We start from the raw sequence: 15,659 nt of genomic DNA on the forward strand, positions 1-15,659 counted from the left end.
TCCTACCTCCTAGCTCAACCCTTTTCTCATAATTTTAGGTGTCCTTGAGCTTCAGAATGGTCTTTGAGATTTAGAGTTGCTTTGGCTCCCTGTCCAATAGTCTTTCAGAATAAGTATAGCTGCACATGCAGAAAAGGGCTCTAGTTAACCTCATAACCTGCTTCTGTGCTCCCTGCTTGGGTACTGGGCGGGCTGAGGGCAGTGCTGGCTCACCACCTGCTCTGTGTGTGGATGAAGTCTGGAACTAGGACCTGGGCAGCCTCTGGGCACAGAGCAGAGCCCAGGCTCTGTTGATGACCACATGCTCTGCTGGGGAGGTCAGGAAGGCCAGACCCACCGTTTGTCCTGAAGCAAGGTAGTAATCCATGGGACACTGTCCAAACAGTATCTTCCAGGAAGAAGGAAGCCGCCTAGTGTTTTTCTCCAGTCAGTGGAGAGACTTCCTAAGAAAAAGCAACAGGAGAGGGGTTCTGCTTTGGGAGGGCAGATCTGCGGATGAAGGTGATTGGGAAGTTACTGCTGCCTTGTTTAGGAGGTTTTCAAGCTCCTGCAGGGACACTCTCTACATATCCTGTGTTTAGTGGGAGCTTCTGGCACAGCGGCTTGCACGGGGCTCTTAGGTTAATTACAAACCCTGTTAAAGAAGGCAGTAATTTTGTTAAAGGAACATAAACATAAGTTACTTTAAGGGTAGATGCGTGCCCACTCTGAGGGGAACCTGGGTGTTTCTCCTCATGACTCTGTCCACTCTGTGTTCTCTGCCTTTCTTTATGATGCTAGGCAAAGCCAAGATGCTCCATTGACTGGCATTTACGGTTTGACTTTTTTGTTAAAGCCAGAATTAAGCCACTTGTAAAGCAATCAGAGCATAGATTTCTTTCACAATTTCTCAAACTTATTTAACCAACTACATAACTACATGTCATTCAAAAACACCGAAATCTTCCCGTTATTGTATCTCTTTGAAGTAGCTACTTGGTTGTCATAGAAACAGCACTTGTACTTGGTTCATTACTAGTCGGTCTATAACATTTAGTTACATTTTCTTCTTCCTCCCTGGCCCCGGTAGGGCTGGGACTGGAGATTGCATATACTAGGCACTTGCTCTAATACTGTGGTCCTAGCCCTAAATTTTATTTATTTGCCTAAGTTTAGAAATGACCTGTATAACCCAGGCTGGCCTCAGATTCGGCCTCCCAAGCACTGGGGTCATGCGAATGACCACCATGAACAGAAGTGACTCTCACCTCTCTTGATAAGCACACCACTCACTTGTGGGTGCTGGACAGAAACCTGCAGTCTGTGAGCTGTGCAGTGCCTGTCAGGAGGACATGCTGTAGAGTTAGCTAATCTGCTGGTCGTTGAGGTAAAGGTGGCTAGAGACTTAGGAGCTGGCAGTGCCATCTGGGCTCATGGTGACCGGGAGCTCCAGAGCAGATGACTCCAGCACACTTCGCTATTTCATGACCAGCTCTCGGGAACAGACTCCTAGGTGTGGAAAGCGCAGATATATCGGCCTCCAGTCCTCCCCATGCACTGAGGGAGCAGCTCAGGCCTGAGCTTACCAGGAAGTCCCTCCCTCACCGGGATGTTTTGTCCCAACTGGAGAAGCCACCACCAGCTGTGTCCAGGAAGTGAGCTATTGTTCGCAGAGGGTTGTGAACATTTTCTTCCCTTTCCCTCTGGTTTATCTCTAAGGGACCTGGCCTTTAACTTGTTTTTAGGTGGAATTCTGTTTATTTTAGAATGAGATGAATATAAATCAAGGCAGCCTTTCTAATCCCAGCAAACTGAATCAGAAGGGAGACAGTTAGCCTGGCACACACAGTCTACGAAGACTACTGGTGTTTCCTAGAGCAGGACGGATGGCACCTGATCAGATGGGTCACAGAGCAGGAAATAGGGAATGATTCAGCCCAGCCCACATCTCACTGGGCTAAGGAAGCCCTTAGGAGTAACTTCCTGCTCTGGCCTGGGAAGTGCAGACAGTTCCACTTCTGGAGAGGAACCACAGAACCATGTCTCCTAGGATGCTGTCGTCGGGGATGGAGGAACTGCACCAGCACACAGGCCTCAGGCCCTCAGTCTGGCGAGCACAGGCTGTTCTTAGGCCTGTGCCCTAATCAACTGCGTACACTTTCCCAGCAGCCTTTGAGAAACGAGCTCAAAGGAAGAGGTAGCTGGGTGTGCTGGCACATGCCCTAAGTCCTGGCACTGGGGAAACTAAGGCAGGAGAATCTTGAGGTTAAGGTCAGCTTGGGTTGCACAGTGATACTGACTCAGGGGAGCAGGGAGAGGGGAGAAGAAAAGTCACTGACCATAGCAGTGACCCTGTAGCCGAGCAAGTTTCCCATACTGGAAACGTGCAAAAGCTCAGAGAAGTTGGGTGGTTTCTCCAAGACTCTGCTCACGAATGGAGAGAACCAGGGTTTGAACTCGGGGTTTTTATTCTGAAGTCTGCTGTTCCCTGGTTGCCACCTTTAGTAATGTCCTTCTGACATACCCGAATCTCTGCCCTAAGCCTTCACAGACCTGAGGCTAGCCCAGAAACAAGCTCGTGGACATCAGTCAGTCAGAGCCACAGATTTATAGCCCCAAGGGGCACAGACATCACAGATAGAAGAAGGAAAAAGGCCGTGTTGGCGGCCATGGCAGAACCAAGCAGTGTGCAAGGCTGGAGCTGTACCACTTCCAAGGATGCGCCGCCTCCTGAAGTAGGAGAGAACTCGCCTAACAAGCCTTTTTAGCACACCCACCCCCCCTCCTCCCGTATTCCGGGAGCGTTGAGGCTCTGATTCTGTGGATTTCCGGCAGTGAGGTTATGAGAGTGCTCTGCTGGCTGAGTGTTCCTGTGGGGGGCCTCCGTCCACGCCGCCACTCTTGATGCAGTGACCAATGTCCCAGGCTCCTCAGACTGCAGGGCCTTGAGTTTGCCTGGTTCCAGAATGGAGACACCACAACATGGAGGCCGTGGGAGAACCCTCCGCCCTCGCTGTGTACAGGAAAGCGGGGCTGCCAGCTTCCCACACCTTTTTCTGTGTGGCCTCTCCTGGGTGTGGCTTTGGCTATGGCATGTTGAACTGAGTTCCTTGCAGATGAAAAGGGGACCCTTGTGGCTATATAATTTGATATTTTCTAAAAGATTTGAGCCTGAAACCTTTTTTGCAGGGTTTTGCTCTGTGTTTTGAACTACAGAAACGTGAAAGATTGGGACAGAGAATGTCTTGGTGCCCAGTGTGCCTGGTTCAGGGACTGCTGTTTCGAGGGGCTTGCTGTGCATCTAGCCCCTCTGACCTTCTGCCCACTTAACAAGCCACATTATTTTTGACATGTTTGGGACGGGGTGACACATACTCAAAGACAGGCTTAGGTCACAACTGTCGTTGCATAAGCTCTCACAGATACACACATTTGCGCAACCACAAATTTCCATTAGGAAGATTACTGTGACCCCAAAATGTTCCCTTCTGCCCTTCCCAGTCAGTCCCTACCCAACCTCACCCTAAAGCCTCCCTGGGCACCCACTCCTTCGGCATTTTCTTTGGCAGTTTTTTGCCTGGTCTATGACTTCATCTAAACAGCAGGTGTGCAGGGTGTGCCCCTGAGTGTAAGGTGAGGACTTTAGTGTGTGAAAATGATGTTGGGGTTCTGTCGATTTCCTTACCCTGACTTCTTCCTCATCGGGCATTAGAGGAGGCCTCAGGGAGGCCTGTAGGACTGAGGAGCAGGTGCTGCACCCTTCCCACAGTGCCAGTGCTGGGAGCACACACAGAACAGGCCCTGAGGAAGACTTGAAGAGCAAGTGTGACCCTAGAAGCAGAGCAGGCAAGGCAGGTGCCTGTGTCCCTCCTGCAGGGGCCAAATGCTAAGCATAAACTGGACCAGAACCCAAATACAAAGTCTCATTAATCTTTCAGATAGTTGTCCCACTTTTTAAAGCCAATACCTGGCACATAACCCAGAGTTATGTGGTGAGAAGTAATCAAGTTAATTGGAATCTGGGTCTCCCTGCTTCTCCTTTTCAGCAATTTCTTGGGATACTTGAATCAACAACTGCCTTTGGAGTGGACCATTCAGGCTGGAGGACACCACTGGGCAACACTGATTTTTTCCATGTGGCCTCTCCTGTCCCCTTATGGCCTTTATGCTTTCCTGTCACTGTCCCAAGAGCAGATGAAAGGTCTACTTCTTTGCAGTCTGAGGGAGAGTGCAGTGCGTGGTGCAGTGTGAGGCCACTAGTCAAGCTGTTCCAAGAGTCAGGAGGCAGAAACCTCTGCATTCCTGTTCAGTCCACCTCAGCCTGTGGGGTATCTCTGAGTAACTTCAGGGGTGTCTTCTCACTTAAACCTCTCTGAAAACACCCTCAGCAGAAATGCCTAGTGGTGCATCTCACAGGACTCCAAATCCAGTCAGACTGACAAAGAATTTAGCCATCACAAGCCAGCCTGCCTTGGGTGGAAGAGAGACCAGGTTGGTGGCTCTGGATTGGGGACACTCCGAGGCTTCAGGAGCCCATGTCTGTAACCCCAAGGTGCAGGCCAAAAGAGGAAAGAGACATAGCCTAGGACTGGGCACCCTTGGCTCTCCTCTCTACCAGGCTGCCCCTGGACTTCTGGACAGATCGTGGGGGTAGGGGGAGGGGCAGCTTTTGGTAGGGCAGGACAAAGCACTTTTGAAATGAAACAACTCTGTTACCCCTTAGCCCAAAAGAAGAAGGGACCTTGAGAGAAGGCAAGCAGAGAAGGGGAGGAAACTGGAGTGAGGTATACCACAGAAAATACAGCATCAACCTGTGTGCCCTCCCTGCTGAGCCTAAGAGTCTGCTTTGAGAAGTTGCCCTTGTTCCCTGAGCCTGCCTGAGAAGAGCCCTTAGCCCACTGGTAGCTCTTTATTTATCCCCACACTGAGCACACACCCCCCCCCCCCCCGCTTTTCCATGCCATCCTGGCCTCTTCTAAACGCCGTTGACAAGATTAGAAAATCAGGACACATAATTTACTTCAATCTATCTTTGTCTTTCCTGGGGCCTTATGCAACTCAGTCTGGAAGGGAAAGAAAAAAAGTCATTAGCCCTCGGCCAGTGACCCTTTTCCAAATATTGAATCAAAGCCCTCTCAAGGCTGAGTGCCTGTCTGCTCCGAGAAGCAATCCAGCAAATGTAGAGGGGACCACGAGTTCTTATGTGGCTTCTGGTCTGGGAGTGTCCCTGTCAGTATCTTTAGGGTTCCATGACAGCATCAGTGGTCACATGACAGGGTGGGGCCAGCCTCTGTGGTCACATGACAGGGTGGGACCAGTCTCTGAGGTCACATGACAGGGTGGGGCCAGCCTCTGGTGGACTGAGAGTTCTTGTTCGGCCCTCAATATTCACACACACCCTGAAACACTGCCCAGCCAGGCTTCGTGCCCTTCAGGTCCAGGCTAAGCTGCTGGCACATTTAAGAATTTACCAAAGAGTTGCCCGTGGGATTCCTCCCTGGGTGTAGGAAGCTGGGCCTGCTCTGCAGGGCTGGTGTAAAAACAAGGGGACGGCTGCCAGAGAGTCCAGCGGGACCCAGAAGCGGCACTGTGGGCCACCTTCCCTACTCTCCATTTATATAAGAGCAATTCAAGTTTCAGTGCCCAGCCTGATGGGAGAGCATTGAATATTTTTCACTGCTTATCAAGACCTGAGTGTCACCAAGACGCTCACCAGCTCTGTAAAAGGCATGGGGTTGGATCTAATGCCCTGAAACAGGCCTTCCCCCATGATGGTTCTCAGCATCACTGGGACACACCATTAAAACTGTCAAAGCAACAGGGCTTGACAAGTTTCTTGATAGGTGCGTAAGTGTGAGGTAGAGGAGGAGAGGTGGGCATCTTCAGATCAATAAGACACACCTGAGGGCACAATCGTGTGCTTTCTTACCCTAAGGAGTCATTGGTATTTGGTGACAGCCTAGGAAGGAATGGGACGTGTCAGTAGCCAACTTTGCTGCTCTCCAGAAACATTTCCTTTAATATTTATACTTAGAACAATAGGATGAAGGCAGGTCCTCTCCTATGGAACCCAAACTTCTAGATACATACCAAAATGGTGCCTGATATCCTGATGACTTGGTCCCACACAGGATTGCCCAAAGGAGAAGTTTCCCACAGGCCTAAGAGCAGGAGCGTGCTGGCCCAGGATACCCCAGGGACTACCTGTACCTCACACACTTCCTGGTACATACAACACTCCTCCCACTCCAGCAGTTATTTAAATGGCATGGTGCCACCTTAGTGGCCAGACAAGCCCACTCCTATGGACATCCAAGATCTGGGGGCTCAGAGCAGATGTCAGCAATATAGCCAGCGTTTGCTCTTTAGTGTTTGGGGAGTACGTTTCATGCAGCCCTAGCAGGGAGCCGTCTGAACAGAATCATTCTGAATACCCGCCGACATGGATCATTTCCAAGGCTTGTTTATTTGTTTGATTCAAGGTTTCTCTGTGTAGCCCTGGCTATCCTGGAACTCACTCTGTAGTCCAGGCTGGCCTCGAACTCACAGAGATCTAACTGCCGCTGAATCCCTAGGCTAGCAGAAAACTGGCATGTCCTTCAGTTCCTCTACATAGTAGACTCTTCAGCTTGGCTTTGGTGCTTACAAAACAGTAAAATGTTTGGGCAAAGCCTCCTGGCAGTGTCCACTGGCATAGGCACACAGGGTAGGCTGTGGAAATCCTGGCCTGTGCTAGCCTCCAGCCACGTGTGGGTGGTTCTGAGGACCAGCAGTACTTGTGTCGAATGGAGTGATGTGGGACCACCGCCCACTTGAGCTCTCACTACCCACTGTGTGGAACCTGGCCTCAGAAAATGGCTCTTCACTGGTAGGTCTGCCTGACGGAAAGTGCCTGCTCACTCATCGTTAACCTGTCTGCCAGGTGCCACCCCAGGAATGAAGTCCCTTCTCCCCCTGTGTAGGCAAATGTCTCTTCCCACCGTGTTCTAGAAAGGGGGAAGGGAAGACGGAGGAGCAGGGTGTGTGCTCATGCCCAGGGGTCTAATGGGATCAGGACACCCAGGCTTTGAGATCTGGCTCTGAAGTTTCCTGTAGGCTGCACTGGCCTTGCCCCACCTGGGGAAGAGAGTGTGGTCTGGAGGTGGGTACTGTGCAGTCTGCTGGCCTCCAGGCACCAGGCACATATGCGGTGATTAGACGTAGTTTCAGGCAAAACTCCCTTACACATAAAAAGAACTTTTCAGGCTTCAAATTTCGGCTTTGGTGGGCTGGAGTCTTCAGAGAGCAGGAGAATAAAACATGGCACGGCTAATGTTTATTGAGCATCTGTGAGCCCTGTCATCCGCACAGCCCCTGGTGGGAAGCACACTTACCCACTTCCATTCCAGGCTTCAGAGGCTGAAGGTCTTTCCCTGCCTGTCTGTGTGACGGCAGCCCAAGGGAGGGATGCATGAGGGTGGCCATGTACCCCAGGGGGCAGTGCAGATCTGCCCTGGAGCCACCTCCCACACAGAGACAGTGTCCCCTACCCCAGTGTGCTCCACAGGCTGTCAGCTGAACTGGCTTCAGGGAGAGGGGCACGCACCCTGTGCTCTTCTGGACGTCAGCTGCCTGCCGTGCTGCCGGCTGGAGGCCAGCTGGGAGTCGTCCTGACTGTCAGGCCCAGGCTCCTTACTTGCACTTAGGGGAAAAACATCCAAGTGCTGGTACAAAAGGTCCCTCTTTCCATGGCTTTGGAAGAGGCTGTGAATGAGCTCATTGTCACTGCAGCCCAAGAAAGGGGACAGGCGGTCTTCGTCTGGCTGTCTAGACCAACCCCGGGTGCACACACTGGACTGAGGGGCAGATGGGGCAGCGTGGATCCAGCCCACAGTAGCCCAAGCCAGGTTGCTGCCGAGGACCTCAGCTGAGACAGGTCCGTACCAGGGGCCGTGCTGAAGACATTTGGATGATATAAGGCTGTCCGTCTCTACTGTAGTTCAGGGGAAGGAAACTGTCGATGACTCTCTGCCCAGATGCAAAAGTTCCATCTGGACTCCCAGCTGCAATAGGGTTTCCTTCCAGGGCCACATGCCTGCCTCCCCTGGCTTCCAGGAACTTCACGCATGCATGTGGTCTACCTGCCTCTACAGCTCCAAACTAGCTGTCATGGCCACCAGTTATCTCTCCTGTGCTCACGGTCTTCCAAGCACGACTTGGGACACAGCATAGAGCAAGGCTGACAACTTCCCCCTTATGGAACCTAAGCTCCAACGTGAACAGTGTCACATACAGACGGCTGGAGAAAGGGGTCACTGCCTGGAGCCCTGCAGAGTGGCTGTCCACTCCATCCTGGGCTGGGGTGGACCCTGGGAGGAGAGCCAAGCGGTACTGGCCTCGAGCTGGCAACGCTGGCCCCAAGTTGACCCTTCTCCTGCTTCTCTTTCCTCTGTTTCAGATTGAGAAAATCATGAGCTCCATCGGGGAAGGGATTGATTTCTCTCAGGAGCAGCAGAAGATCTCAGGTACTGTCCCAGCCCCACCCACCCCGTGGGGCACATGAGTTGAGTTTGCCGCCGTTCATTAAGAGGATAGGGTTGTACTTCTCAGTAGGTGCCACGTCTCTCTTTGCATTCATCAGTATGGACTGCATCAGAGTGGCCCACACTGGAGTTACTTCCACACTGGTCCTTGTTTGCTCAGGACCTGAAAACATGGCCCTTACGTGCCTTGTTTACTACGTTGGCAGTATGGGGCTAGACAGTGTTCTCCCTGTCAGCTCCTCAGAGTCTCCTGAAGTGGGTGTCTCGTCTCCTCCCCTCCCGTTCCCTCAGTCCTCTGACGGTAAAGGTCTGCCTCAGTTTTCCTTTCTGTGGAATGGATCATTGTGCTGGGTTTCTTTCTCAAAAGAGATATTCATAAAGTTCCTCTGAGAGCCAATACTCACAGCCCCCTGTAGACTCAGGCCCCAGAACTGTGGCCCAGGAGGGAGGCCCAGCTTTCCTTCCTGATGAGTGAGCCACCTTCAAGGGCAGGGTCCCATACCTCCCTCAGCGTTAGCCCAGCAGCCTCCCCTGTGGCCCTGCTAAGGTGCCTCATAGGGGAGGGTACCTTGTGCATTGGAGAAAGGAACTTTAAGAACAGAGCCCCACTCCTGGCTTGGCTCCCTCTGTGTTCTGCCTCGCTTCCCGGTGCTTTCCTTCCCTACAGCCCCATTTTTGGGTCCCAGCTGAGGGACTGAGCTCAGGTCTGTCGTCAGTACTGGCTGTCTGCTAGAGATGACAGAGAAGGCTTTCCCAGCCCCGGTCCCTCTCTAGACCATTGTGTTGGTGTGCACAGGTGTTTGTAGCGTGTAGGCATTTAGGACAACATGACACCGTCAAAGCTGGGACCAAGAGCTTTGAGCCAAGTTGTGGCTACCGTCCGCTTTACTGTACCATTAAGGATCAAGAGCCAGAGCCACCATCATGTGTCAGGAGGCTGGAGTCAGTAGACCATTGCCTCAATCTAGCCAGGCCTCCGGGGAAGAGCCCTGCCCGCGGCGTCTGTGTTCACCTAATGGAGTAGCAAGAGGGCTGGCTTCTCTGCATTCTGGGTGTGCTGACCCCCTGGGCTTGTGTGTGTGCTCACTTTCCTGAGCCATCTTCTACACCACAGCCTAGGGACCCCCAGGCTGGCAAAGATGTATGCCACGCGGTGAAGAGAGGCCCTGGGTATGGAGAGGCTGGCTCAGGCCAAAGCAGAATCATTGTACATTTTGAATACTCGGTGTCTAAGTGTGTCGGGGGTCACCTGTCAGAGAGAGTCGAGGAAGAGACTCCTAGCCTCCAGCACCCGCTGCTCAGAATGACTGGCTTTGCATGGAGGTATCTCCTCAAAGGCAGGATGGCAACACTGAGTCCCAAGAGCCCCCAGAGTGGCCACACTGGGGCTAGATACCAAGTTCCCAAAGACCGGTGTCACAATGGCTCCGAGTCTCTGCCAGCTACCACCCACACCAGGCACTCTGTCTGCAGGGTAGCCTGGCCTTCCTTTGCTTCACTCCAGTCACTGTGGAGCACCTTCCAAGTGCTCCCTCCCGGGGCCCAGACTCTTGACTCCTTCCCTGTATGTGACCCACTGAGATGCAGGTCCCTCCCGCATATTTATGGGGTAACGTGGTTCTTTTATACCTCTGACCTTTGCTGTCCCCCCTTGGCTCTCCCTAGCTCTAGGTGTCCACTCCTCCCCTTGGCCCTATGTTCTCATCTACGGAGCATCAGGTGCAATAGACTTGTCTTGCTATTTTTTGTACTGGATAGGACAGTGCTTCCTAAAGTGGCAAGTGGGGGTCACTTAACTGTGGACTGTGTTGCCCCTTGGTCCCTGTGCCCTGTAAGAGCGCTGAGCTTCAGCTGCCGCCGTCCCCTTAGCGCCCGCATCTGCATCTCCAGCATCACTCCCAGGAATCCTGTTGTCTCCCTCTGCCTCCCCCTTGGCGGCAGCAGCTTCTGTTCCGATGTCCGATCCGTGATGTATTCTCCTGAGTGTGGAAGGGGGAAGGGTGGGAGGGGACGAGAGGGAGGGCCAGACACAAGAGTGAGCAAGGACGGTGGAGCCGGCAGCCAGCAGTGTGGAGCCCCGGAGCCTTTAGACAAAGCCTTCTGCCGCGGCTCTGTGAGCGCGCACATCTACCAGCAGCGGACTGGACCACAGCTGTCCGGCCCTGGGATTACAAGCAGGAATGAATCAGCAGCCGGGGCTACAAGCTCATGAGCATTAGAGAGCCTGCCGCGTAGGTTCCCGGAGCTGACTTTCCATTCAAGGACAAGTCTGGGAGACCCTCCCCAGACTTGGCGTTTTGGAGCTCTGCCACAGCCTGCATCCAGAGACCACCGGGTCACCACCCACCATCTGTTCTGCGGAGGATAGGAAGGAGTAGAGGCTGCCACAGTTGGTCAGCAGGGTCCCTAAGACAAGCAAGTTGGCACTGCCCTGCCTTGAAGGGCAGAGACTGCCAGTGCTGGCTGGATGACTTTCACCGTGTCAGAGAAGAGTTCCTGGAGGTGATGTCTCTGTAGTTGGCCCTTCTTTCTCCCACCTTGCACCCTCTTGTCTCCCTTTCTTCACCCCCCTCTTACCTGTTCGTGCTACAAGAACTGAAGAAGTCAGGTGGGTGTGAAGGCACCCGCTGAACATCTGAGGGCCGAGGGAGGGACAGAAGGAACCTTTGCCTCAGCACTGCCTCAGTCCCGCCCGGACTGTGTGCACAGTGAGAAGACGTTCCCTGTTCCTGTGCATCTGTAGAGATCCAGAGACCCAGGGAAGAAAGCTCTGTGTGTGTGTGTCGCTCAGCCAAGCAGCACACTGAACAGACCCTGCTGGCTCCTGATGACAAGTGGCTCTTCGTTCCGTCTGCCTGGTTTTGTCTTCTTTGACCAAGAACTGAACAGCCGACTGCTGTCCCCTAAGCAGGCAGGCAGGTCTTGGAGCCAACACAGAAAACAGGGAGTATGAACACCTCGCCCCTGGAAGCCAGCCCAGGCCAGGAAGCACCCCGCTTGCCAGCCTCCAGAGGCTAGCTGTAGACGGGCCGCAGCCGGCTGGCCACACAGCCCGATAGAAGACCATGCCACTGACCCGACTGAGCCATAGCTGAGCCTGGCTCCAGCGCTCCAGCCCACCTGTCCCTCGGGCCCCTGGCTGTCCTGAGCTGGGAGCACAAGGCTTGGGGCCATGGTTTGCTTATTCCGGGACTGCTGGGGGAAAACAAGTAAAAGCCCCTTCTCTCCCCCTGCTGTTTCCTGTGCTGCTTGTGTTGCATGTGCTGGGTCCCCATGAACGCCGCCGCTTCCTTCCCGGAGTTCTCGCTGTGTGCCTGTGTCCCCCAGCTGCATGAGGACTCGCGCTCTCTCCTGACTGGTCTATGCTGCAAGGTCGCAGAACTAGCCCCTTGCCACAGCCCCACAGCAGCTCCAGAAGTTGCATGGATGAGAGGAGCAGCCAGGCCGGCGGGCACTTAGGAGTTCTGGCATCCTCTTCTAGTGCCTGTGGGGACAGACTTTCTGCCATACCTCTGTGTGGACGTTGACGAGCAATTGACCCAGAGATCATCGTGGGTTGGCTCCCCCAACCCTGGGGCAAGACGGTGCATGTACAGCCTCGGCACCAGCCCCGGACAGCTCCTACTGTGGGGTGTGAGTGGGTATCAGCCGCCTGAGTTGGCTGGTGTTCAGCGCTAGGCAGCTCCGTCCCTGCCCTACAGAGAGGAGAAGCCTCGCCTGCTCTCTGCTCTCTTGTACAGGGTCTGGCTGCTTCGTGGTAATGGCTATGATGTGGCAGTGCCACCTGTCTTCCTCTGAGTGCCGCTGCTACCGCCTTAACGGGTTCTCCCTTTTCAAGCGTCTGCCGATTCCTCTCTCGTCAGGTTCTCGGGCGCTGGAGCAGAGCGTCGGGGAGTGGCTGGAGTCGGTCGGCCTGCAGCAGTATGAGAGCAAGCTACTGCTGAACGGCTTTGATGATGTCCGCTTCCTGGTAAGTGCGGCAGGCGTGCTGGCCCCGGCTGGTGCTGCTTGTTGGAGGCTGGGCTCCCTGACTGAACCGGCCCACCCAGCTGGAGTCTGAAAGAGTGCACAGTCCCTTACAGGGGAGAGCCAGCAGAGGGGCTGTGGGCACCAGGAAGTATCTGGGTAGCTGACACTAACTTTGCAGACAGCCCTGGTCACACTACCTGTGCAGGTGCACGCCCCGGCCCCAGCCCCGTTTCTTAGACTGTGGGTACGCTATACCCGGAGGCATCCTGGCCAGCACTTGGAGCCATTCCCCAGCAGCTTTGGTGGACAGGGCAGCCAGGTACCCCATGGGGACTCCATGACCCATCTCAGTTGGATGCCAAGAGTTTCCTTACTTTCCAGAACTTTGCTGTTACCACGGTAGCAGAGGTTTCTTCCTGCCCCGCCAAGTGTGGAGGAAATCAGAGCCTCACGTGTGCCTGGCCTCAGAGCTGAGCACAGCAGGACTGGGTGCTGCTTTGGTTGCTTTTCCGAGGTTCATCCTGCACTCACAGGGAACACAAGGGGTCAAAGGAAAATCCAGGGAATTTCAAAGGAAAATGCCCTGCTCTCTGAGGAGTTGGACTCAGCTTACACCCTGGGCTCAGGGGCCAGTGGTCCCACTGCCATCCGCCTCCAGGCAGCCTTACCTGGTGTGTCCTAGCGAGCCATTCAAGGCAGCACCTGAGCCAAGACATGCGTGGGAACGGGCCATTCGATGTCACAGCAGTGCCTGTGACAGCCATGTCCTTACTGTGAGCTGGGTGACAATCTCAGCACTTATCATCTATGAGCTCTGTGACTCCCACATGTAGGCAGAGGCTCAGTGGCTTGCCCAGGGTCACACTGCCGGTAATTGGCCGTGTGAAAATGTACACTTGGGAGGGACAAGGCGAGAGGTCAGTCTGAACACTATCACTTAGACACTGCATCCTGTCAGCGAACAAACCCATCCGCCTGGTTCCCCCATTTTCTGTGCAAGGAGCCTTGTTTACAGAGCTGGCACGGGGGTCCAGCCTACCGTCTGCTCAGTGGGAAGAGTAGAGTTTGTTGTCTTGTGATGGAGAGTGCTTTAACCAAGCACCCTGTTCCTGGGCAAGCCTGCAGCAAGCTACCCTCTCATGGCTAGGCTGGGGGCTGTTCTTCTTCAGAGTCTAAAAGTCTACAGTTTTAAAATAGCAGTTTGTTTTTCCCTTCTAAAGATTAAGCTACGTGGGTGCTTATGGTTCCTGGAACCTTACTTCTGACTCAACATGTCCTTTAGGGGAGGACAACAAACTGGGAGGGAGGAGGGTTCAGTTAGTGGGGAGGACATCTGACCCTGTCTCTGGGGTTTGGGGCCTTTCCTTCTAAGTACCCTTTGCCACGCTGCTGGAAATATCCATAGACACTGTCTGCGCTCCAGTTCTCCAGGGGCTGAGCCTGCGAACCACAGCACAGTTCTGCTGACTTTGGAAAGGGTCCACTTTCCAGTCCTTGAGCAGCCTCAGGACTCCCCGACCCAACCTGCGAACACAGACTAAAGAGCAGCTAGATGACATTTTGGGCAAGCATATCCCTGAACCAGATGCCTGTGTAAGGTACAGAGCCTGTATGACCTTTCGCCCTGATGACCAGAAGCCTGGTCCCTCCTGGTCCCTTCTGGTCCGTCCTGGAGCAGCTACAGAGGTGCCCAGCAGGGGTGAGGGAGCAGAGCACACCCGAGTTTAGCATGGTGTTGCTTCAGTACCTGGGGTGGCCTGAGTGACCGACACAGCAGCCTAGGTGCTGCACATAAACTGCCAGGTGGCCTAGGGATAAATTTTAGCAGGGGTGTATTCCCATTCCTGAAACTCTCTCAGCACGCCGTCCTGGCATAGATCATCCATTTCACAGCAGATGGCAAATGTTTTACCTGTCCTGAGATTCCCTGGAGATGTTTCTATAGATACAAAGTAGCCCATCTGGAAACATGTTCACAGACAAGGTGCTACTGTGGAGTTCTGTGACAGGGTACTTGTGAGCATTGTGGAAGCTCTGTGTATGGCTGAGGGAGCTTTACAGGAAACCGGGCAAGGGCGTATGGCTGTCCTGCCAGCCCCACTGGCTCGTGCCTCATGGCCCATTCATTCATCTTCACCACAGACCACGACCACAGGAAATGGGCTTTCTGGGGACTAAGAGCAAATGCGTTTGGTCAGCTCAGGAGGAGGTCATTGATGGCTGGCACACCTGTTACTCTGCCTCTTGGAAGTATTGGTGGTGGTGGCCCTGAGGCCAGAGGGTTGTGACGGATAAGATTGAATTGCTGATGTGGGACTGTTAGGGGTGCACAGGAATGAATGTGTGACCCACACTGTCTCTCTGTGAGTGGGAGGTAAAAGGAATACCAAGACATGTCCCTGGTGATCTCTGGTAGCTTCATCTTTCTTTTGGGGGCATAATGGTTTTCTCTGCTTCACACTGTGGATGGCGATGAAGTCAGAACAGCAAATTCTATGTCAGAAGGGACCCTGTGGTCTAGCTGAAGATAGAAAGTCAGGAAGCGGCAGCATAATGGAGCAGAAGCCACAAGAGCCAAGTTCCCTTCCTCTGCTGTACATGTGGCCCAGTGCAATGTCACCCAGCATCACAGGTGGGGAAGTGGAGACCAGGGACTGAGAGGGAGACGCAGGTGATGGGTCAGAGACTGTTGGCGGTAGGACAGGTCATTGGTTTGAGGACAGGGACTAGTGAGGCAGCAGGGTAAGCTGGACCTGACCCAGGAGTCCTGAAAGCCATGAAGGAGGTATGTGGTTGTCCCCAAGCTGTGTGTTGAGGGGCCTTTGTCCTGTGGCTCCCACAAGGCAGAAGGCCTGAGTCCAGATATGCCTCAGCCTCTAGAGGGTGGCTGAAGGCAGGGTCATGGACAGTTGGTACCTGGGTGCTGGATATGGGAGAATAGCTCCAAGTAGGTTAGGAGCAGATGGGATGGAAAGGTGCATCCTATGCTGCGGATGGGAGGCCTCCTGCTCCTCCCATTGGGTCCTTCCTCCACTAGGTTCAGCCACAGGGCAGGTAGGTTCCTACTGGGTTCCTGTCTGCTTCTGCAGTTGTAGATCTTTCTGTAGGAGAAGGCTGCAAGAGATTGGCTTTCAGCACAGCTAGGCCAGGAGCCCCTTTTTTATTAGTTTCCATCAGACCAAACCCCCA

The 15,659-nt window shown here is 53.7% G+C and overlaps 1 protein-coding gene across 4 annotated transcripts in view; it reads left to right on the top strand.

Moving 5' to 3' along the window:
• The window catches only part of ANKS1A (ankyrin repeat and sterile alpha motif domain containing 1A), a gene marked incomplete at its 5' end in the record, with an annotated part of 138,199 nt that overhangs the window by 107,151 nt on the left and 15,389 nt on the right, over window positions 1-15,659 (top strand). For all 4 annotated transcript variants that reach the window (XM_080938032.1, XM_080938029.1, XM_080938030.1 and 1 more), the window contains 2 exons: window positions 8,417-8,483; window positions 12,365-12,471. In XM_080938032.1, coding sequence (XP_080794158.1) covers window positions 8,417-8,483; window positions 12,365-12,471 — 174 coding nt within the window. The remainder of the gene's footprint in view (window positions 1-8,416; window positions 8,484-12,364; window positions 12,472-15,659) is intronic.

Source organism: Micromys minutus, assembly GCF_963924665.1.
Source record: "Micromys minutus genome assembly, chromosome: 25".
NCBI lineage: Eukaryota > Metazoa > Chordata > Mammalia > Rodentia > Muridae > Micromys > Micromys minutus.